Source organism: Sycon ciliatum, chromosome 5 (assembly GCF_964019385.1).
Source record: "Sycon ciliatum chromosome 5, ocSycCili1.1, whole genome shotgun sequence".
In the NCBI taxonomy this organism is placed as follows: Eukaryota; Metazoa; Porifera; class Calcarea; order Leucosolenida; family Sycettidae; genus Sycon; species Sycon ciliatum.
In genome coordinates, this window is record NC_088647.1 from 26127479 (window position 1) to 26149540 (window position 22062).

Below are 22062 nucleotides of genomic sequence, written 5' to 3' on the forward strand. Positions count from 1 at the left end.
CAACTGTACAGCCTGACTTGTGTGGCCCATGCAGTTTTCTTTGCCACGTTTGCAGTAGGAAGTCACGGTGACAAAGAATAGGGGGTTAGAAATCCAGCCAGGCTTTACCAAACCAGGACAGGACTACCAAGGCAAAGGGCATGGAGCAGCAGGCCCTCTAACCATTCTGACTAACTAAAAAATAGGCATGGATTTGAGGGAGTTGAGAATGCAAAGTGATAAAGTCATAAAGCTATGACACATCGTTCAGCGCAACACAATCACAGGGCCAGTCGGGGTAGCCTGAATGGGGTGCTCAATGCACCAGAGTGCAGACAGGTACACAGACGGGTACACAAACACCCACAACACCCCCCCCCCACACACACACAGGGGACGAAAGGCTATTTCTGCTGAAACTTAACAATTTCAGGCAGCGACGAATCATCAAACAACATTCACTGCACCAGCACAATAGTGCACATAATGAATTTGTCACAATCAGAGCTTCATGTCAGGCGAAATTACGGGTCAGTCGGCGACACGCATTTTTCACAAAAATTTGCGCTTCACCTGCTGGGAGAGTATGCGTGTACTCGAGTCTCATCCTGAGCACGTTTTTTCTTCTTTTTTTCAGCTCCAGTATAGCTGTATTTTTCATTGCAAAGCCGTCCTCGATTGTTGTGTTCGTTGTTCAAACGAAGTGGACATTCAATCATGAAGGCAGAGGACATAGGAGCCTGATTGGAGTTTCTCGTGGCATAGGACGGCCACACAGAGACACTTTGGGATTTTCTGAATATAAAATACCGTACGCACGATGCTGAGATCAATGTGTGCGATATCAAATTGTTTGTGATCTACCACATCGAGCAGAACGGGATCCAAACAAAAGCTTACCGACGGTTAGGCTGCCGACCTGACTGGACAAATGATCCCTGGCTTCACCAGACGCCAGAAGTCGGACACCATGTCCTTTGCCGCGACGTCCATCTCCAAAAAGAACTCCATCTTCGTCGTGAAAAGGCTTGAAATACTCAATATTCAACCGAGATTCGCGGTCTCACCCTTTCTCAGATCGAATCATTTTTTTGTTGTAGCAGTTGCAGGGCAGATCCCCGCCACTACTTCAACAGGGATGGCTCCAAAGCATGCCTGGAACAAGCCATATCGAGGTTGCAAGCCACCCCTCTCAGCAAGAAATTCGAAATTTCAATGGTGGAAGATATACTATGAAGAGAATTTCAAAAAGTATGTTTCGCGGAACGATCGCTCAACCTACGTCATTCAAACTTTGCGGGATGGTTCAGACGTACATGCTAGGCATGGAACCACAGGGGATGATGCCATGGCTGACACACAGAGTCACATATACAGCAGATTCGTGTGCACAGATACTAAATTAGTGGACGTCGTCATCTTCTTCCCGTTGATCTCAAATGTACTATGACGTGCTATTTCACCTGACGTGTGCTCATCAAGCATCGGGTCTTCAAGTGACCAGTAGATCTGTACTGGAGGGACATGAAGGAATGACATGCTAGCGAGTAGCGTGGCAGACACCATTTCCTGTTACACATCGCATCCAGGCACCAGGACCTAGCACCTTTCATTAAAATATCACTGAACACAGGCTGTACATGTCACTCCAGATTTGCATGGCTTGCAGTGCATTTCAGCAACTCAAACAGTGCTCAAATCTTGGGATTCTCACCTGCAGTGCACTGTGCGCCGCTATAGCCTGCTGGGCAGCTGCAGACGTTTGGCCGGGTGCACACACCACCATTGCTGCAAGCAGGTTGGCAAAGTGCTGAGTGCACACACGCACACACACACAAATGCACACATACACACACACACAAATGCACACATACACACACATACATGTACACACACACACACACACCGTTCCACACACACACACACCGTTCCACACACACACACACACACACACACACACACCGTTCCACATACACACACACGCAGAGGCAAAGAAGGCTATTCAAAACCAGTGAGGTGGTAACGTTGCACACATGGCATAAGCTTGACAGACACCTGACTAGTTAATTGTAGACTGATCTAGCGCAATGAAGAAAGTAAAACAAAGTACAATATCGTGTCCGTTCCCGAAGGGAACTCACGGCAGCCTCTAACACCCTGTAAAACAATGAACTCACGACAGCTCTCACACTACCTGTCAGGGACATCGTGTGTCTCAAATAATACCAGGTGATTTGTTAACTAAGTTAACTCACGATTGCCACACGTTTTACCAGAGTATCCTGACACACACGAGCAGGTGTTCGGTGCGACGCAGGTACCTCCATTTAGACACGCGGAGCTACACACTGCAAAATCAGCACCAGGTCCGCATAAAATCGCAGGCACACAATGCACGTACATGTGCACAAACACACACACACACATACGCACACACACACACACACACACACACACACACACACACACACACACACACACACACAAGCACACACAGATCACAATCGTAGCTTATGAAATCCTATGAAGATTCGGCCACGGTCATCTAAAGCGGCGAATAGCTTCTTTCAAAAGTATTTCAGAAAGGTGACGGACAACACATGGTGTGCAATGGTGGATATACTTGAATGGAATAGCGAGCGGCTTCACCCTTGCTTGCCCAAAGGGTTTTAACCTCAAGTTCATTTCAGCAATAGAAACGGCTATGGATAGAACTAGTTTCTTATGGCCCTATCCTTGCTTTCACAGGAATCCCGGTGCAAATCGGTCTTTCAAAAAAGATGAGTTCTGAAAATGGCAGATATCAGAGGTAATCATATGCAGACCAGGAACAAACTTAGTTCATGCTATGCCTCAAGCTCACTCCCCAGTGGCACAACAATATATCATGGGTGATCAAATTTGGGGATAGATTCGGGCGAAAGACGCCCGTGCAAGCGTGCGCATACACACGCACATTACTTGTACTTATTGCTTACTGCCAAACTGGTCACGTGGATCTCCCCTGGGAGAGGAGAGAGAGAGAGTCAAAAGAAATCTTGGAATCACACACACACACACACACGCACACACACACACGCACACACGCACACACACACACTCGCAGACAGATAGACAGACAGACACACACACGCTCGCAGACACACACCCAGACACCCAGACACGCACATAGACACACACAGACACACACAGACACAGACAGACAGACAGACAGACAGACAGACAGACAGACAGACACGCATGGCCACTACTGTCTAACCTGGCCGGCACTTCGTTGACGATACCCGAGTGTATCCTGCACAACATCGCGTCGTCTTCGATGTACCTGTCGTGGTGACTAGCGATGTCACTGTTTGCTGTGCAGTCCTAAACACATAACATGCATGCATACGAGAGAGAACGAGAGAGAGAGAAAGAGAGAGAGAGAGAGAGAGAGAGAGAGAGAGAGAGAGAGAGAGAGAGCAAGAATGGAGTTCTGCGGTGGTGATGCCAAGGATAGGATTTTACAGCGCTGACTGGCAACAAAAAGGTATAAGTATTGTACACTGCCCAGGCAATGTCTGAGATTGTGAAAGAGCTTGCAGCCTTGCACTTTGCCTGTAGGATACAGCAAGAGGAAAAAGAGCTTCGCGACATACAGCAACAGGAAAAAGAGCTTGGCGACATACATCAACTGGAAAAGGAGCTTCGCGACGTGCAGCAACAGGAAAAAGAGCTTCGCGACATACATCACCTGGAAAAAGAGCTTCGCGACATACTGATCAACTGGAAAAAGTGTGCGTGATTGGCATGCAGGTACAATGCCCCATTTTTTAGATCAGCTACCCTGGTTCTGCCCTAGAACCCAAACGATGGACCCCAGAGGCAATAGCATGGACGTGCAGCAGTGAGAACCTGCCAGGGAGTTGAGCACACTCGGTTTGGGCACATCACTTCCCTAAGTGTGTCCAACTTCAGCTACTAATCATAATTTCTGGCTCAAACATTTGTTTGAAGCAAGCATGCAAGGGAGCAGGTGTGTACAGAGCAGCTTCACATCCACATCATGACTGCACTGAACTGTCATGTTGGTTCCACAGTCCACATGCCATGCACACGTTGTACAAAGATGAAGTCACATGACAAAGATACGAAACCACTCTATTGTAGGTGCTAATATTATTATTTAACGAGGTTGTAATACATGTATTATAACAAACATGTGGGGAATGGGGCCTGTGGTTGATGTTAAGTATAAAATTTATACTTTACATCAACAAGATGTAAAGTAAGCTCGGAGGGAGTCGTGGTTGTTGTGCTGTTGTTGTGATGTTAAGTGTGAACTTTATACTTAACATCAACCACAGACTCCCCATTGCCCAAAACATCTAACGAGACAGTAAGAGTAATGGCAAGCTTGACCACGGCGCTCCACCACCCTTAGTGGTCGCGACCTCACCGTAGGTAGACTGTTGATACTTGAACGGATAGGATGTAACGTAACCGGGCCATGAACTCACCTGTATCTAGTGCACTTCCTCCAAGAGATGATGGTGGCCCAGCACCACTTGTAGTACTTCTGCTGATAGGATTGCAGCATGCTTACCGAACTATAGGAGACATGACTGAAATATGCATGTGAACACACACACACACACGAACACACCACACACACACACACACACACACACACACACACGCAGCACACACACACACACACATACACACACGCACACAGCATGCGCGCAGAGAAGCTGACACAATCAAGTTTTTGTAGCTGCAATATGCCGCTGCATGCATACAGTGGATGCCACAGGATGTGACCACAGTGGAATACTATTACTGCATGGTAGTCAATAATCACCCTGACCAGAGTGCTAGTTTCCTATTACTTCACAGCATCCCCAGTACTAGTAGTAGTAGTAGTATTTATTATTTGACTAGGGGAGTCCCCACATTATATTCCCACAGGTTTCATCAACTTTTATGATAATAAAGCAATTCCACCTCCACCATTTTATGATAATTTGTTTCCTCTCCCCCTTCTCCAAGCAATTCGTCGTTTACTATGGTGGAAGAATTCAGTAAGCCAACATACTTTAAATTTTACCGATGGCTAATGCGGAGGGAGTGCGATAGCCATCCACGCCCTTCGTCACGGGGATTACCGATCGAGTCAACTATGTCCACCTAGGACCAAGGCTCACCTCAATTTTTCTCGAGAGCCATCCACACCTATTAGTGTAGTGGGTAGACCTGCGGCCGAATTCGTTGCAGTATAGTGACTACCACGAAGTTTGAAACTACATAATATTTTATGTCACGAACTGTTTCAAAGAATTAGCATGGTCGCATCATTGCACCGACATAGTAGTTTGGAGGTGGCACACGACGTAGGCCTACCGCCATCATGGTCATCTGGTCCTGGTCATCGCTCTTGCTCAGCTGCAATCACTAGTACTAGTGCGCAGATAGCAGGAAAGTCTGCACTGCCTGTACTTGTATTGGACTTGTTCACTGACTCTGTTCAGTGTTTCGGAGCCGCCGTGCTACACATATTCGGATATCCGACGCCTGCAAATTGTCGAACCGAATATCGCGGCCCCGAAGGAGCGACGTTTCGCTCGCCAAGACGGTAAAGCACCGCTTTGCTCCCGGCCCGCGCCCTTGCTGCATGCACCCCGTGCTGTTCGTGTATCCACGACCGAGCGACGGTGTCTCGGCACGAATACCGAGCCGTTGACCGTGGCAGCGCTGCACAGCAACGAAATTCTGCCTGGGCTCACCTCGCCACGGAAACGCATGTGGACGACAATGCCATGTCCGACGCGGCATCTTCACATTCGTATTGCGGCTTTCCACGACTGTCCACTTGGCTGCCATTTGTCAGCTCGCGCACAGCAGCTCAAACTTTTTCTCGTCCAGCTTTACAGACACTCACTATACAAAACTACTTGACATGACAGAGGCAACGATTGTGCCTCTCGCTCGTACTGGATCGAGTGGACGAAAAAGAAGAATTCCGATAGAAATGAAAAAGAAGGGAAATGTAGCTTCGCGCTCGAGATCAGAATTAGAAACCTCACGCCCAGACAGATTCTGGAGCAGAAATACATATACAGCCAGAATGTGGGTACAGTGTTACGTTACCATGGCCACCATGGCATGGCGTAGGTCTACCATAATATACTCTACAAAGACATATATGTAAGTAACAATGTAGATCTACCACAACTCACGGCACAAGTAGAACTACCCATGGTAGATCTACCACAAGTACCCATGCCATGGTAGATCTACCAGTCCAAGTCTGTTCTGCTGGCTCGGGATGTAGCGAATATGATGAGAGGTTGTGCATAACGAAAATTCGTAAAGATCTTTCGGAATCTGAGCCGTCTGGATCATGGAACTTGTGGAAGTGACGAAAATTCGTAAAGAAAATCTGTTGTGCTCAACGAAAAACGTAGTGTGACCATGGTGACCCTTTCGAGTACTTTTTCCGCTGTTTGCGCGCGTGGTGAACAATCTCTTCCAGTCGTCGCCTTTGGCGAACAGCTCCAGCAGCTTCATCACTCTGTCGCGAATAGCTGTCTTCGTCACACCACCGAACTGAGTTGGGCTCCAGCTCACAGGCAACGATCTCCATGGCTGGAGACCCTCGTCGAAACGGTTGGTCGTGAGAACGAAGCTGCCTGAGAAGGGCCAGGTCCATCGCGAGATCAAATGTCCCTCGCTGAGACGTCGCAGGGGAAGACGAAGACGCCGAAGTGGCAGAATTCTGCTGCGGGGATTCAGCAGAATAATTTGTCACAGGGCGAGCACTGACAGGACTTCCAGATCTGACCGAACTGACAGAACTAGCCGAGCGCTGCCCAGGTGACAGAGGATCGCTGAGAGAGCGGGAAAGAGATCCATCAGCTCCACAGGATGCCGAGTAGGAAGAACTCGCAGAACGACTTGAAAAGGCCATGGCGAAAAAATCTTGACACCAAGTGCATCAACACAGCTACATGTATACAGAAGCTTGCGAGAAAGAAGCGAAAGTTCAAAACGTAAGATCTTCAAATTTCGCGTTCCTCCTCGCGAAAGTTCCTTTCCTTTTAACGTTACTCGTGCCCAGACTACGTCTAAGTTACGAATTTTCGTTATGCACAACCTCTCTATAGATCTAGTGATGCTCCTAGATAAGCAAGAATATAGTATCCGTATAGGCATGTTCAACAGTCCGAGATATCACCAGACATAGCCCTTTGCTGCATGGGACCATGAACCATGCAAACGGGCCAACACTCGTCGAAGTAAGTTTATGATCAGTCGGTGACCATGTAACTGGGCTGCTATGACTATGAGGGTACTACTACTACTACTACTACTACTACTACTACTACTACTACTACTACTACTACTACTAGTACTACTAGTAATCCTACCTGAGCTCAGTTAGCAAGTGTGTCGGGCCCAGAGTGTTTGGACAAATTCAATCCGCAATACTACTGGTATACTATAGTATAACCAGGTTGGCCCCTTGTATAATTGTTCTGAAAATGGGTGACTAATCGGAACGTCAATAAATTTTCGACATCACTAGTAAAAGAATTTTTTCATCCAGCCGGCGCATGCGTCAAGAGTGAATAGCAACTGAAGAGAGCGGTTGTCAGTTGACAACCCCCCCCCCCCCTCCCCTCGCCTTCTATCCTCAATACTGCTCTTTCAATCACAGAGACCTCATCAGTAGATCAGTAGAGGGTGCAGAGTGCTGAATGGCTAGAACATGTGACTATCACTCTTTTATCGAGCGCATCACTGTGAAAATCAAGTACTGGTAGTAGCGCAATCGCACGCTTGGAGGTTACATACTAGTAAGTGCTATCACATGGAGAATACAATGTAGGTGCATAATCACGCGGATAGGGGTAAGACATTGTGGGTATTGATACAGGTACATGAATTTGTACTTGTTAAGTAATAGTGTAGATGCCCAAGAATTGGCACACTACAACATCACCTTTAGGAGAAGGACATGTATACTTCAGGCTCTTCAACAGTAACATGTTGAAAGCTATCCATAAGTATACATGTACTTTCAACTGAGTTTCAAGATTTATCTTCAGGTGATATGCAGTCCATTGGTTCTCCATTGGTTGTCGCATTTGTTTCTTCTCATTCTTTCTACTTGTACGTCTATGTATATAATTATAGCTCGTAGCTGTACTGATGAGGCCTATAGTATATGGCAGAAACAGCTTGCTGTCTACAGCATTGCGTGTATGTATCACGCATTTATCGGTGCTGTTTTGGCACTTCTTTTTCGCGCAGTTCAATCAACTCTCTGCTGCCCGTTTTAAATTATTAAATTTTGTAATTGTTCCTTTGCTCTTGCTTGTACACCACGTGAAGAGAAGGCTTGAAAGTATACTAGTGCTGTATGTATATGTGTATGTCTTTACACTGGCAGGCAGAGGAAGAACACTTGGCAAGGGGATAGGCGAGAATTGCATTGCAGCCCACATCGTTCCACATATTTCCGCCCTGCATGCAGCTGCTAGGGCAGTAGGGGGATCGTGTGATGGCCATGAATTCAGTGAAACTCTGCATGACTGTGTTGCAATGGAACCTTTCGCTTTCTCTGCTCCACTAGCTGTAGTGTAGTGCGGTCATGCCATGGCATGCGGTAAGACATGCATGTATGAAGCGCAGGGACTAATGATATTATGTACGAGCTCTTTCTCGTGGATGAGCGTTCTGTGGTGGAGCATGCATGGATGTTCCAATTCCCGGCCAAGACTTCTAAACCTATGCTTCTTACAGACCAGCAACAAGCAGGGTGCGTGCGTTAAAACTGTATCGCTATCAGAACGGTAATGGTAGTAATACGTACGTTGTCGTTATGGTCAGGATCCCAGTTGTGGGATTGCAGGATTGCGTCTGGCCGTCTGCTAAGTGCAACGTCTGCAGCATGACCAACAGTACTGCAGAAGCAATGGGCAGCCATGATCGCCTCACGCTCCTCACACGACCATCCATCCTGGATTAAAAGTCTAGTGCGTGCTCGGCCCGGCTGACCTAAACGATCTTCGACGTGTGATGATTCAATCAACTAGTCAGAGACTTAGTTCTCATTCCCGGTGCCTCCGATTCCGTCAATCAAGGAACCATCTCCGTCAACATGGACCCATATCGGTTACTAAATCAAACTCAGTGAGGAATGGGTCGTCTGGTGCTAGCTCTCCGTGCGGATGAGCTGTCTCTCGCCTCTGGAAGACTTCGATCCGGTACAAATCATTCCGTTATTCCCACTGCCGGCAATGGATGCGTGAGCACTACCGCAGTGTGTAGTAACTGTTTCATGTCGAGTGGGAGTCGTATCCAGCGAATTCGTTGCAATCACGCGACAAATGTAATGGGCGCGTCAGTGTCGACCTCCTCCAGTACTCCAGACTCCATTGGTCACGACGACGGCTGTGGATGCTGCATGCACTGACCACTACAGACCTACATGGTGCTGTTCGTCCCATCTCGCCTCACGCAGATGGCGTGTTGTGTTGTTGACGTCGTCTTGACTTGAGGAGCTCCAAAGGCGGCGGCGCCGGCGGCGGCATCCGCCATCCGCGGAGTCTTCCGCAGTGTCAAGTCGACAACTACCATGACTACTAGTACTAGTACGAGATACGTGTAGGCCCGCCTCCATCTCCACCGAGCCTGATCATGTCGACATGGTTGACTGTGCATGTGACAACCAACAAGTAGTACTATACAACATGACGTACATGTGTGTGGTGTATGTGGTGTCTGTTTATAGTGTCGGTCACATAGGCATGGGCGGGTAATGCTAGCATTATGGCTAGCATTATCGTCCCTTTTTTCCAGGTGGCATAATGCTGGCATTATAACACCATTTCGCATGCAAAATTGGCATTACCGATCGACAACGGTGTCATGCATGAAGCTGGCTAGGTCCAGTTCCGAAAATCGTGCATCTGAACCCGTCCGGCTTCGTCCGGAGACTTGACGTTGCAAATCAACCTTCTCAGTGGATTGTTTCAGACAACATGCTCACTGCTGTTTAAGTTTTTTTCTTCTACGCTTTGGCCTTGATCCAAGACAGCCTTCTTAAATCCACTTTATTATTATTATTATTATTATTTATTGCAACATCTCAAGACTCGACTTTTCCAACTTTCAAACTGGCATTATCGAGTAGTGTGAGTATTATAAGTGGCATTATATCCTCATAATTATTATGAGCATTGCCTTTAGCATTATCGCAGCAAAAAACTAGCATTACCCGCCCATGCCTACAGTGTCACATGTCTGGGTGATTGCCTGCAACTCCCGCTGCCGAAACGAAAGGCGGCCTCGCGGCCTCTACTGTACTTTTTGTTTGTTTGCTATACATAGCCATAGGATTATTACATGTATAAAATGCATATGCCGGCTATGGGCCAGTATAGCTACTTCCCCTTGTTGTCTAACCCCGTCCCCGGCCGGGCCCCCAACTTTTGGGCTCAACTCTTCTCTCTCTCTCTCTCTCTCTCTCTCTCTCTCTCTCTCTCTCTCTCTCTCTCTCTCTCTCTCTCTCTCTCTCTCTCTCTCTCTCTCTCTCTCTCTCTCTCTCTCTCTCTCTCTCTCTCTCTCTCTCTCTCTCTCTCTCTCTCTCTCTCTCTCTCTCTCTCTCTCTCTCTCTCTCTCTCTCTCTCCGCCAAACCTCTCGCCCCCTCCCCCATGGTGCTTGCTTTGTTACGCCGACCCCGAGACCCTTGCCCTGGCCTTGGCCAGAGGAGTCCACTGCATCTCACCAGCGCAGCTCATGTAGCGCCTACACACACATCAAGCCAACGCCGGGCTCATTCTCCCGCTGGCCAGGACGAATACAGGCACTCGCCGACCGTTCTTCCGTGGACCTGCGCTGTGGAACACTCTGCCAGCCAGTGTACGTTCCTGCAAAGCCGTAGCCGATTTCGCAGCAGCCGTGTACCCGTACACTCTCAGGCCATACACGTTTTAAAGAAGAGAAACAGTGACATGCCCCCCCCCCCCTACACACACACGGACAGTATGGCATATAACGAACGGTCTTTTCCTGTTAGCTCTGTTTGTCCAATAACGTTACATGAGATAAAACGTCTTTCTTGTGGTTTTTCCTTCTCCATGTAGCTGCTTCCAGCATGGTAAATGACAGTACCATGGCCTTTTCAGATTTTCATTGTACCTATTTGTAGTACCTCCCGGGATCAGTATTTCCACTTGAAATAATATCCACCCCAATGCCTCATTCTTAGCATTCTTTTATTCGCTTCCATGTAATTCTTTTAGTAGTAGTAGTATTCTTTTATTTTCCATCGGAAGCCCCAACAGTGATGAACACAACTCTTAAGAGGCCGATAACAGAGTAGAGGGGTGTGGGGTGAGAAAAATAATAATAAGAGATGTTTAAATTAAACTAAACTGATACTTGGAACAATAAAGTAGCACTGACTGCCACTGAGTAAGCAGTAAGCAGTAAACACAGGTATACAATACAAGCGATGCAGATCAATGAGGCCGTTTGCTGAAAAGAAGATCAAAATACTTCTGAAAAGACGCTGCGTCTTTTAGCATGGTCTGAAGCCTGAAGGTGCTTAGCAAATGTAGTGCGGTGCTGGGTGCGCCACTCCACAGGCAAAGCATTTAAAAAGAACAGTGCAGCACGATTTGAAAAGGAATTGACACCGTCAGTCGTCCGGAATTTAGATATTGCAATAGCAGCATTAAAAGAGCTTCTTGTTGTCCTAGGGCCGGTTGAAACTTGAGGGAAAAGGTCCGTCAGATTTGGGAGAGGGAAAACGACATGATTAACATGGATACATTGAGCAATGCTACGAGTAAGGTAATATTCAAACGGATCAATCGACAATCTAGCTAACAGCGGCATAACGTCATCTTCAACTGGTTCTCTTCCCGTAGCACGAGAAAGTCCCTTTCCCTTCCGAAACCGATATAAGTCCTCCTTTCTACTTCACTCTCCCTTTTTCACTGCGTACTCTGCGTGGCTGGCACTTCCCCAAGAAGCTAAGGACCTTTCTTCCCTCCGCCTTTTTAAGAGCCTTGTCGCACCTTGACTTTGATTTTGTGTTTCTCATTTTGTTGCAGTCACTGCTTATCCATGCCGGTTCCTTTTTCTTCTCCTCCCCTTCTCCCTTCCTTGCCGTGGTTGGCTAACACCCTCTCTCTTTGTATTGGCCGGTGTTCTCACTGTGCTTATGAGATGCTGTAATACATAAATAAATAAATAAATCTTGTAGTTTCGAGCCACAAGCAGCGCGACAGAACGACGATAAACGGACGAGAGTCGCTGTCGGTCCTTGGCGGATAGCTTCATTGCAAAGCAAGAGCAGCAGTATAGTAAGACAGGCAGGATAACAGAGAGGATAAACTGCCGTGTTGCCTTCAAACTTAGTTGCCGAAAACACCGTCGAAGAGCGCCAACTTTTGTGCAAGTCTTCCTAACGATAAAGTATAATTATGTGACCAGACCAAGAAACATCACTGTCTACAATGACTCCCAGGATTCTCGTGCTAGACACTTGAGTCAGAGGCTGTTGGTTAAAAACGATCGGAGTCGAGAGGGGTTGAGAAGACTTAGAAATAATCAAAGTTACAGTCTTTGTTGTACAGTGGTCCCTCTATAATCCGGCACCATTTGTGCCACGAAAATCTGCTGGATTAGGGAGGGTGCTGGATTAACAAATCTGATTTACTGCTGCAATGTACATGAAGAGGACATTTTGGCTACTGAAATTTGTGCTGGTTTATCGAGGGTGCTGGATTATAAAGTGCTGGGTTAGAGAGGGACGGCTGTATTTTAAAATGCGCAGCCCAAGCTCGTCTAGATCCACAGAAATTGCAGATAACGAATCAGTAACGGTAGCGACGGCCTCAGCTTGTGTACGTCTGCTGGCATACAACGTCAAAGTGTCGTCAGCGAACATCGGGAGCTTGCAAGAAACGGCCTCTGCTGTCAACGGGAGCTTCCGTACATACCGTATTATCTCTAATATAAGCACGGTCCTTTATTTTTTCAATGTACCTCCGCCCCGTGCTATTAATGGAGACGTTCCTTTATTGGAGACTGTTCCATTATTATTTCAACCTCATTTCAGAGGCATGTTGTCATGGCCAAATTCATGCCAGACACACACATTTCAGGGATTTTTTCGCCGGTACAGATAATGAATTTACACAGTGTGCTTATAATGGAGACTGAGCACTTTATTTTTTGAATGCCGCCCCAACGTGTTCTATTATTGGAGACGTGCTATTATTGGAGACTGTGCTTCTATTAGAGATAATACGGTAGATGTTAAATTAATAGAACTGGACCCAGAATGGTGCCCTGTGGCACGCCACTAGTGATTGCCACCAACGGAGATGTTCCAGTGTGGGTAACCACCCGCTGTTGTCTGCCACAAAGCCTTAGGTATGATCAGAACCAGGCCAGGGCCGGTCCCGAAATACCGACAGCTGCCAGAGCAAGAAGAAGCTGCTGATGCTTCACCATATCGAACGCTTTTTTCAAATCAATACAGACAACCGCCGTATGCAGTCCAGCGTCGCGCGAGACAAGCCAGTCGTTCGTAACCTTGGTGAGAAGCTGTCCGGTAGAACGGTGCTTCCGAAAGCCAAACTGGTCCACATGGAAAGAGCAACGATCATTAAAAAACACGTGTATACGATAAAACACAAGCCCCTCCAGGAGCTTACTGGTACTGGTACATTTTTATTTGAATTCGCAGAACCAAACGGGCGGTGTCGCCCAATTACATGGAAGCGAATGGAAACAGTAAAATATTGTAGGAAATAGCCTAACATGATAGCAGGGTGTAGTACAAAGCAAAGAACGCTCAGTCAATGAATAACGTTAACGTTAGAATACAACAACGGGGAGGCGGTAAACAGCACATGACTGGTACTGCGGAGTACCGCAAACGTTCAAAATTCCTGTAGTGTTCAGTAGTGGGTGCTACTTCTAGCAAGATAGAACTTGGCTAGGATAGACGTTAAAGACACTGGGCGGTAGTTAGAAGGGCAGTCGCGGGTGGGGGCCTTGAGTTGACTTCAGAATCGGTGTAATGTTTGCAATTTTAAACAAGGATGGGAATTGGCCAGACGAGGGGGAAGTGTTGAATAAGATAGTGAGTGATAGAGCAATTACATCTTTTGATATTTTAAGTAGACACGGAAGAATGCCGTCCAGTCCAGGGGCTTTATTGCTTTGGAGGTCACCGATCCGAAGCTTCACCTCTGCTACTGTATATATATAAACGGCTGAAAACGTAGTAAGGTCGTCGGATTTAGCAGGTCCCATTGGGAGCTTGTAATTCGCTTCCTTATCTGTGACAATCGAGTGAAAATAGTCGTTCAATCGCTCAGGTAGGATGGTAACCGTTTGCTTCGGAGGGGAACGCTTTGTGATCATATTCAAGGCTTTCCAGAACTAAAATAATTGGGCTTATACTGTTTGGTATTGCGAATTCAAATAAAAAAAACAACAACAACACAGTTGTCTTTTTGTTTTGTCTTCGTTTTGTCTCCCCTTCTTCCATATCGCGTCATCATGGTCATTACATGTACAAAAGCCGCGCTGGCCGAAATTAAAAAAAAGCTGAAGAAAAAAAAGAATAAAACGTACGTAGACCGTGACTGTACTGTACGAGCATATGAATGAACCCGAAGTAAATTGGTTTTGAAAATAATTATTTACAAACTGAGGTCGACGTCTTTGGTCCGTTTGGGGTACACACGAGGCTACTTGCTACGATACGGTCGCAGTGAGAATTGGGAACGCCCGGGCGCTCTTTCTACAACAGGTACGTTACTTTTTAGTGGATAATCAGTATAAACTAGTAAATCTGATTATCAGGGCAGCTTTCATGGTACGTAGAATCTACTAGTATGCGCACATGTATTGTTCCTATAAAAAGTATATTATACCGCTATAAAACACCAGTTTGAGAAAGTTGAAACCAAAAAGTAGCTGACTGTACTCAAGGGTTTTCCATGCAGTGTTACACATGGTGTATTATTCAATTTTCGTTTCTGGTCACGGTCCCGCTGGCCTGTGCATGCACAGGTGGGCTGAGAAAATGAAAAGAATGCATTGCAACTCTCTGTGATCTACACAAACTTTTCAGTGGTGCTCAGAAATGCAGTTTTGGCACATTATTTATTGACAGTCGGCGATAACAATTTTGAACATTCTGAACTGTCCGTATAAATTAAATTTCTAAATCCACCACGCTACACGTTAAGGTAAATGTTTGAGAATTCTGCTGCAACGTCCGATTGGCACCGCTCCCTATAGTTGAATACTGAAACGGTTGTTGCATTTCATGATGCTTGGCCGCATGCCAGCGACATGGCTGTGTACAGCCAAGCTACCATAATTTCCGGAGTTATAATTATGCCGCACCCAGATTTTTTTGTCACGAAATACAGACATCTATCCTGTTTATCACCGTTAATTTGACCATCATAGTATAAGCCGTAGCGATTTTTTTTTTTGGGGGGGGGGGGGAATTACCGGTGTTTAAAGCGCGGCTTACACTCCGGAAATACGCTACTCATTCAAAGTTCTTTGTTCAATGCTGTACGGTGGGTAGCCGGTAACGCTACTGTTACTATGGTGATGTGGCCAGTCAACATTTCACGTCTGGTTTGTCCTGATATAACAGTGGGCTGTATGTAGGATATTACATTGTCAACATCGGCCAAAGCCTCTAAGAACTGGTTGTGCCATAAATCAATATCGCAGTCAATAAAATGTAGTGAAACTTGTCTAAGACGACCGCTCAAGGGACATTCAAAATTCGGTCTCTGTTACCAGGTGGTCGCCTTGTCCAGGGTCATTTGACTGGAAATAGCATCCCTTGGGCCTGGTTGCAGTGGTCTTCTGGGACGGGTGGCCGCCTTATCCGAGTGGCCGCCTTATCCGAGTGGCCGCCTTATCCGAGTGGTCGCCTTGACAGCTTTTACTGTATATTGTGCGGTCATTCTATACAATCATATGCATCTACACACATGGTTACATTCTCAAGCACAAGCCAGATCTCTGCATTGAGAAAGAACATGTCACAACACTCACACTCTTCCTTAGCACCGTAACTGTATTTTGCACATTTGTGTTCGTTTTATTTTATTGATTACTTCGGAGTACGATTTTTTTATCTCCTCGTCGACTCTTCACATAAATCGAGAAATTGTCCGATTTGTATGCATGTATATCATGATGGTCAGCAGGGTAAGTATCAGCTTTGGGCGTGTTCATCGTTTAGTCCAAACTCCCCATAACATGCACTCTCTGACCGACCTTGTTCACCATACCAACAACCCGACTCCAAGTGGTGGTGGATACTGGCCTGAATTCTTCCATACAGTTGCTTCATTCACAGAGATCCCATCAGTAAAGGTCGTGGAGTACGGAGTGGGTAGAACTTCTTGGTCCTGAAACTTTCATCAACACTCCATGTGTTATTTCAGTGTGCTATGATGGTGTTGCACAAATCCATCTCCATAGCACCTTGCGCGAATCAGTGTGATCTTGCACTTATTCTCCGTCTGTTACCACCGCTTACTGCATGTTAGCTACCAGTGAGCGATAACCCTACTTCACTGTCACAGTGGTTCTCTCTATACTGTAAAAGCCATATATATATAACAAAGTGCTAACTCTAACGAGTTAACGAGCAGAAATCTGTCGTTAAAATAGAAATCGTTATACAGAAATCGATACATATACTGTCCTATTGAGCGCTGAGAATGAGTGAGAATCGTTACCTTTGGTACACGTAAACTAGTCAATTTTGGGAAATCGTTATATATGCGCCTCGTTAGAATAATGGCTTTTACAGTAACAGAGAGTGCTAGTCAGATGTTCTAGCCATTCATTACTCTGCAACCTTCACTGCTGAGATCTCTGTGATTGAAGCAACTGGACAGGGGAATTCATTCCAGTATCTACCACCACGACTTGGAGTCGGGCTGCTGGTACGGTGAACGAGATTGGCTGGAGAGCGCATGTGGTGGAGAGTCTGGACCGAGTACGGTGTACATGGTTTATGGATAAACGAGTTTGAGGGACAGTAAATCTCTGTTAAAAAGGATTTGTTGAAAAAACCAATGAATTAAACAATGTACGTGCTTACGTAGCGAGCATAGCAACCAAGGTTGTTTTCCAGAGTTTCATCAGTGGACTCTCGTGACCATTTGAAATGGGAAACAGTTTTTTTTGTGTTGTGATCTGTGCTATGCCCTGCTGTCTGTGTAGAGTTGCTGGAGGTGGGGATCGGATCACTGATCAACTGTATGCCAGCCCTAACACTCCTCAGCTGCAGCCGTATGCCGTGAGCAGGTGACGCCCGGGTGAGCGCCTGATCGGCGTGCGGCGGGTACGTGTGAGCACGTGAAACTGACACCGTGCCATGTAGGGCATGTCGCGGAACTGGTGTTCGCTGGTTGTGGCCGTAGCATCTCTCGCGTTTCTGCTATTGCATCCATGGATAGCGAGAAGCCCTGCGCCGCCTGTTGCAAAGCAGCGGGTACTGTTCGTAACGTTGGAGTATGCAGACCCGATTTTCAGCGGCAATGGAGTGTTGTCCAGGACGATGGTCAATGCGTTGCTTGCGCTAGACTACGAGGTATGTGTGTCACCCTTTGTCATGTTTGCTGCACGTGTCTTAGTTGCTCCATTCGTACATGTGCGTGTTTCCTTGTGTGCATGTGTGCGTGTGTGTGTGTGTGTGTGTGTGTGTGTGTGTGCGAGCGTACGTGCGGATGTGGTTGCGTACATGTATTTGTTTGTGTGTGTGTGTGCGCGCACGCGCGCGTGCGTGCGCACATGCGTGTATGCATGTGTGTGTGTGTGTGCGTGTGCAGGCTGCAGTTAGCAAATAGCGGCGCTGTATTGCTCCTAAATCATGTGATAAATCAAGCAGAGGATTGCAGGAACCCGTTGAGTTTTCTAAACAATCTTGAGCTCATCCTGTACTGTGTACTTTACCCTTACTCTCCTGCTGAAATCTTTTAAAAATATACTTTTTGTTTTTTTGAAGTACACTCTTCTTTTGTCGTCCTCATATATATACATGTACAATCTTCCTTTTGTCCACAACGCAGGTACTGGTTGTTTGCGCTGTACCAAGTACATCCGCTTCAGACTTATTATCCTCATCATCATCAGCAGAACATGCCCTACAACGTTTCAATGTCTCCAGTGGCACCAGCCACAACTTGCTCAGTGTTGCGGTTCCCGTCAGCAAGTGGCTGCGTCTTGACCGTCACTCTGCCTGGCAGGAGTTTGCCATGGGCATGGCCTCACTGCACAGTCAGGTAGGCCAGCAGTTGTGTACGTTCTGTGCACGGTGTGCAGGCGCACGTGTGCACACATCTGTGTGTGCATCCGTGTGTGTGTGTGTGTATGTGTGCATCTGTGTGTGCGTGCATGTGTGCATTCGTGTGTGCATCAATATGTGCATCCATATGTGCATCCGTGTGTGCATTTGTGTGTGCATCTCTGTGTACAAACGTATGTACATCCATATGTGCATATGTGTGTGCATCCGTTTTGTGGATCTGTTGTGTGCATCTGTGTGCGTATCCGTGTGTGTGTCCGTGGTCCTGTTGATGTTTCTTTTCAGTGTGGATGCATCCATGTCATTGACTTCCTGTTAGTGCTTGCATCGTCTGCCAATCACAGGAGGGGTAGAGCGGTCGTTTTAATCTGATAGGAGGTATATGTATGTGTGTGTGTGTGTGTGTGTGTGTGTGTGTGTGTGTGTGTGTGTGTGTGTGTGTGTGTGTGTGTGTGTGTGTGTGTGTGTGTGTGTGTGTGTGTGTGTGTGTGTGTGTGTGTGTGTGTGTGTGTGTGTGTGTGTGTGTGAGATCATCATCGTCCGCTCTTCATTGTCATTCGGTGAAACGATAATATACGAAGCGGCCTGGTCGGCATGTGACTGGGGAACTGAGAGATTGTGACACGTTCTAGAACGATGCAACATATCACTGGTGTAAGCAGGCGGAGGTGTTCCCGTCCCTTCAGAGTGTTGGTGACCAGGCAGTATGACGCACACGCTGGCATACGAGGGTGGCGGTGCTGTGGACAGTACACCGTTCAGCTCCAGATGAGCTGGCCGGCAAGCTGATGATGATCTCAAGCAGTATACACCTACGCCTGTCTCAGGCTCCTACGCTCTGCACTGCCACTTTGCGCTTGTGCCCACCACAACTTCACACACAAGGCTGGTTGAGTCCTGCCGAATCGGATGTGGACGTAGAGGCAGGTTCGCATGAAGTGCACGTGCTTCATCATCCGACTCCTATCATAAGTCCAGTGTCGGAATGAGTGAGTGAGTGAGTATGTGTGGTGGTGGTGATGGTGTGTGCACATGCGTGTGGGCACGTGTGTGCGCGCGCGCGTATGTGTGTGTGTCAGCCAGTGTATGCCGGAGTATGTGGTGTGGTGTGTGTGTAAAAAAATGGAAAAATGAAAAATAGGGATTCACTGGCCAGAAAAAGTCACTTCAAACAGCTGTGTGGTGGATACCAGGCTAAAAATAGTGGCGGTCAATTCATCAGCCTTGCAAGCTGTTGAATGGTGTAATCCCAGCACAAGTTGCTATGTCTAACATAGCTGTTTGCTATCATCGCTTCTGCGATGGGCATGTCTGAGGTCTGAGGTGTGTGTGTGCTCTCTCTCTCTCTCTCTCTCTCTCTCTCTCTCTCTCTCTCTCTCTCTCTCTCTCTCTCTCTCTCTCTCTCTCTCTCTCTCTCTCTCTCTCTCTCTCTCTCTCTCTCTCTCTCTCTCTCTCTCTCTCTCTCTCTCTCTCTCTCTCACTTGCATCTTTTTTAAATTCTACGTTTGCAGGTGGAGGCGTTTGGTGTGGACATTGTGATGGCTGTTGACTGGTCTGGTTGGCATGCTTTGGAGCGACTAAACGATTTGTGGAGGTGCGTTGGATTGGTCTACAGTATAGGCGTATACGAGACTCGTACTCAGTTATTGGCCATCAGGAAATTTCGGCATTTTTGCCGGGGGGGGGGGGGGGGCTAGTGCTCTGGGCAAAGATTGACATGGTGGCCGGCATACATGTGTGTTTGCCAGGGGCAGGGGAGAAGTTATTTATTGATTTTTTAACATGCCGCTCATTTTTTTGACTCTCTCTCTCTCCCTCTCTTCTCTCTTCTCTCTCTTTCTCTATGCTTTTCCGCTCTTGTCTCACAGAAGCAAGCCAGCGTATTTCCTGAACTTTCGAGTGTTTTCACGGAGCACAGAGCTGCTGCAGTCCGATGGCGATCGTCGATTCTACGCGGATCATGAGTGTTGTGCCTTGGCGAACAGCACCTCCACCGTTGCCCTGTCCTGCTACGATGCTTGCCGCCTGCACACCCTATGCCAGTCGTGCCCGGGCGGAAGCCCCGGTGCTGGCGTGGCCGCTGGTTTAGACCCGACAAGGGTGACCGTTGGCGAGCTATCCGCCGAGTCTCTTGACGGCTGCATGCGCCACTGTACCAGGACGGCGCGGCAGGCGGACGTGACGGCCGTCGGTCCGTCCGTGCTGAGGCCGCCCGTGCGCAGCGACGTGCTGAGCGTGGGACGCACGCACCGGCGTAGGACTCTGGCCGCGCTGGACAATGCCGGCACCGCGTGGTCACGCCAGCGACGCTTTGTCACGTGCTGCGTCCGACAGTCCCCAGAGAAAGTAAGCACTCTCCTCACCTGGCTGTTTTGTGTTGGAAACCGAAAATACAGCGTCTTGTTGTTTGAGTACTCTTTTGATGACCTATGTTAAGAACAAGCATAGTGAGGGCCCTGAGCTAAGTGATCTCTCGTAGCGAGGGCCCCGAGCTAAGTGATCTCTCGCAATATAAAGAACAAATATAGCAAGGGCCCTGAGCTGGCAGTTCTCTCTATAACTACTCGTTTGGTGATAATGCTACCTACACGGTCACCTGTACGTATTGTCTACTCCCAGCTATCATGGACCACACACGCACTCACGCAAAACATATAGACAGTGGACCTTAGGTACGCTAGCCAAACTGCATTGCTTTCTGGTGTCATACGTCTCTTGAATAGGTTCAGGAGCAAACTTCACTATTTTGTGTGAGAATTGTTCTCTCCTTTTGTTCATTGCAGAATGCCATGTTGTTTGCTGACTTAGCGGTGGAGATGGCAGCATTTCTCCGCAATAGAAGCATCTCCTTACGACTCTGTGGGGCTGTAGCCGATCAATCCTATGCATCCTTGGTAAAATCCAGGTACGTGATGTGCTGCCTTGTGTCTTCTGTACCATCGAGGACAAGGCAGATCGGATAAAGTGTGTGTGTGTGTGTGTGTGTGTGTGTGTGTGTGTGTGTGTGTGTGTATGTACATGGTGTGTGTGTGTGTGTGTGTGTGTGTGTGTGTGTGTGTGTGTGTGTGTGTGTGTGTGTGTGTGTGTACGAGTGTGTATATTGTGTGTGTACAAGTGTGACTATTGTGTGTGTGTGTATGTGTGTGAGGGAGTGAGTGCATGTGTGTGTGTGTGTGTGTGTGTGTGTGTGTGTGTGTGTGAGTGTGAGTGTGTGTGTGTGTGTGTGTGTGTGTGTGTGTGTGTGTGTGCACGAGCGTGCATGCATGTGCGCTCATGCGTGTATGCGCGCTTGCTTGCTTGCGGCAAACTGCAAACGTTTGTAAAGAGTCTGATCTGTCCTGTCCATGATGATCTGTCAGTTCGCCACTGCATGCTCCGGCTACCTTTAATTTTTATCTCTTTCAGTGTCTACCGGTATGTGCTCTGCACGTGTTGATTCGCATGTTTGTATGTCGTCTTGATGGCACTTAATGATTTATGCTGACTTGAACTCAGGGCATCCATCTGTAGAGCACTCTATATGTGTGTGCTGTATTTGCCCCCCCCCCCCCCCCCCTCTCACCCCATCATTCTCCCTCATTTTCCCCTGCAGGATAGCTGAGGCAGGAGTACAGGTCGAATACTGGGGACGGTTTAGCTCAACTGACAAGCTGATGGAGGCGTTTCAGACAAGGTATGATGATAGGGACGTGTGATAGCTCATTCTACTTGCGCTGTT

The 22062-nt window shown here is 47.4% G+C and overlaps 2 protein-coding genes across 2 annotated transcripts in view; one reads left to right on the top strand and one right to left on the bottom strand.

The window, feature by feature from the left end:
- LOC135818185 (multiple epidermal growth factor-like domains protein 10) overlaps positions 1-9334 on the bottom strand; it is a 34315-nt gene extending 24981 nt beyond the window's left edge. The window contains exons 1-5 of the mRNA XM_065331533.1: positions 8837-9334; positions 4479-4583; positions 3239-3345; positions 2235-2327; positions 1694-1789 (exon numbers count right to left, since the gene is read on the bottom strand). Of these exons, the coding sequence (XP_065187605.1) occupies positions 1694-1789; positions 2235-2327; positions 3239-3345; positions 4479-4583; positions 8837-8982 (547 nt within the window). The 5' untranslated portion in view covers positions 8983-9334. The remainder of the gene's footprint in view (positions 1-1693; positions 1790-2234; positions 2328-3238; positions 3346-4478; positions 4584-8836) is intronic.
- A 5326-nt stretch (positions 9335-14660) lies between these two features.
- LOC135818186 (uncharacterized) overlaps positions 14661-22062 on the top strand; it is a 42158-nt gene continuing 34756 nt past the window's right edge. Inside the window, exons 1-7 of the mRNA XM_065331534.1 lie at positions 14661-14804; positions 17261-17630; positions 18109-18321; positions 19856-19938; positions 20213-20690; positions 21128-21249; positions 21937-22017. Coding sequence (XP_065187606.1) covers positions 17424-17630; positions 18109-18321; positions 19856-19938; positions 20213-20690; positions 21128-21249; positions 21937-22017 — 1184 coding nt within the window. The 5' untranslated portion in view covers positions 14661-14804; positions 17261-17423. The remainder of the gene's footprint in view (positions 14805-17260; positions 17631-18108; positions 18322-19855; positions 19939-20212; positions 20691-21127; positions 21250-21936; positions 22018-22062) is intronic.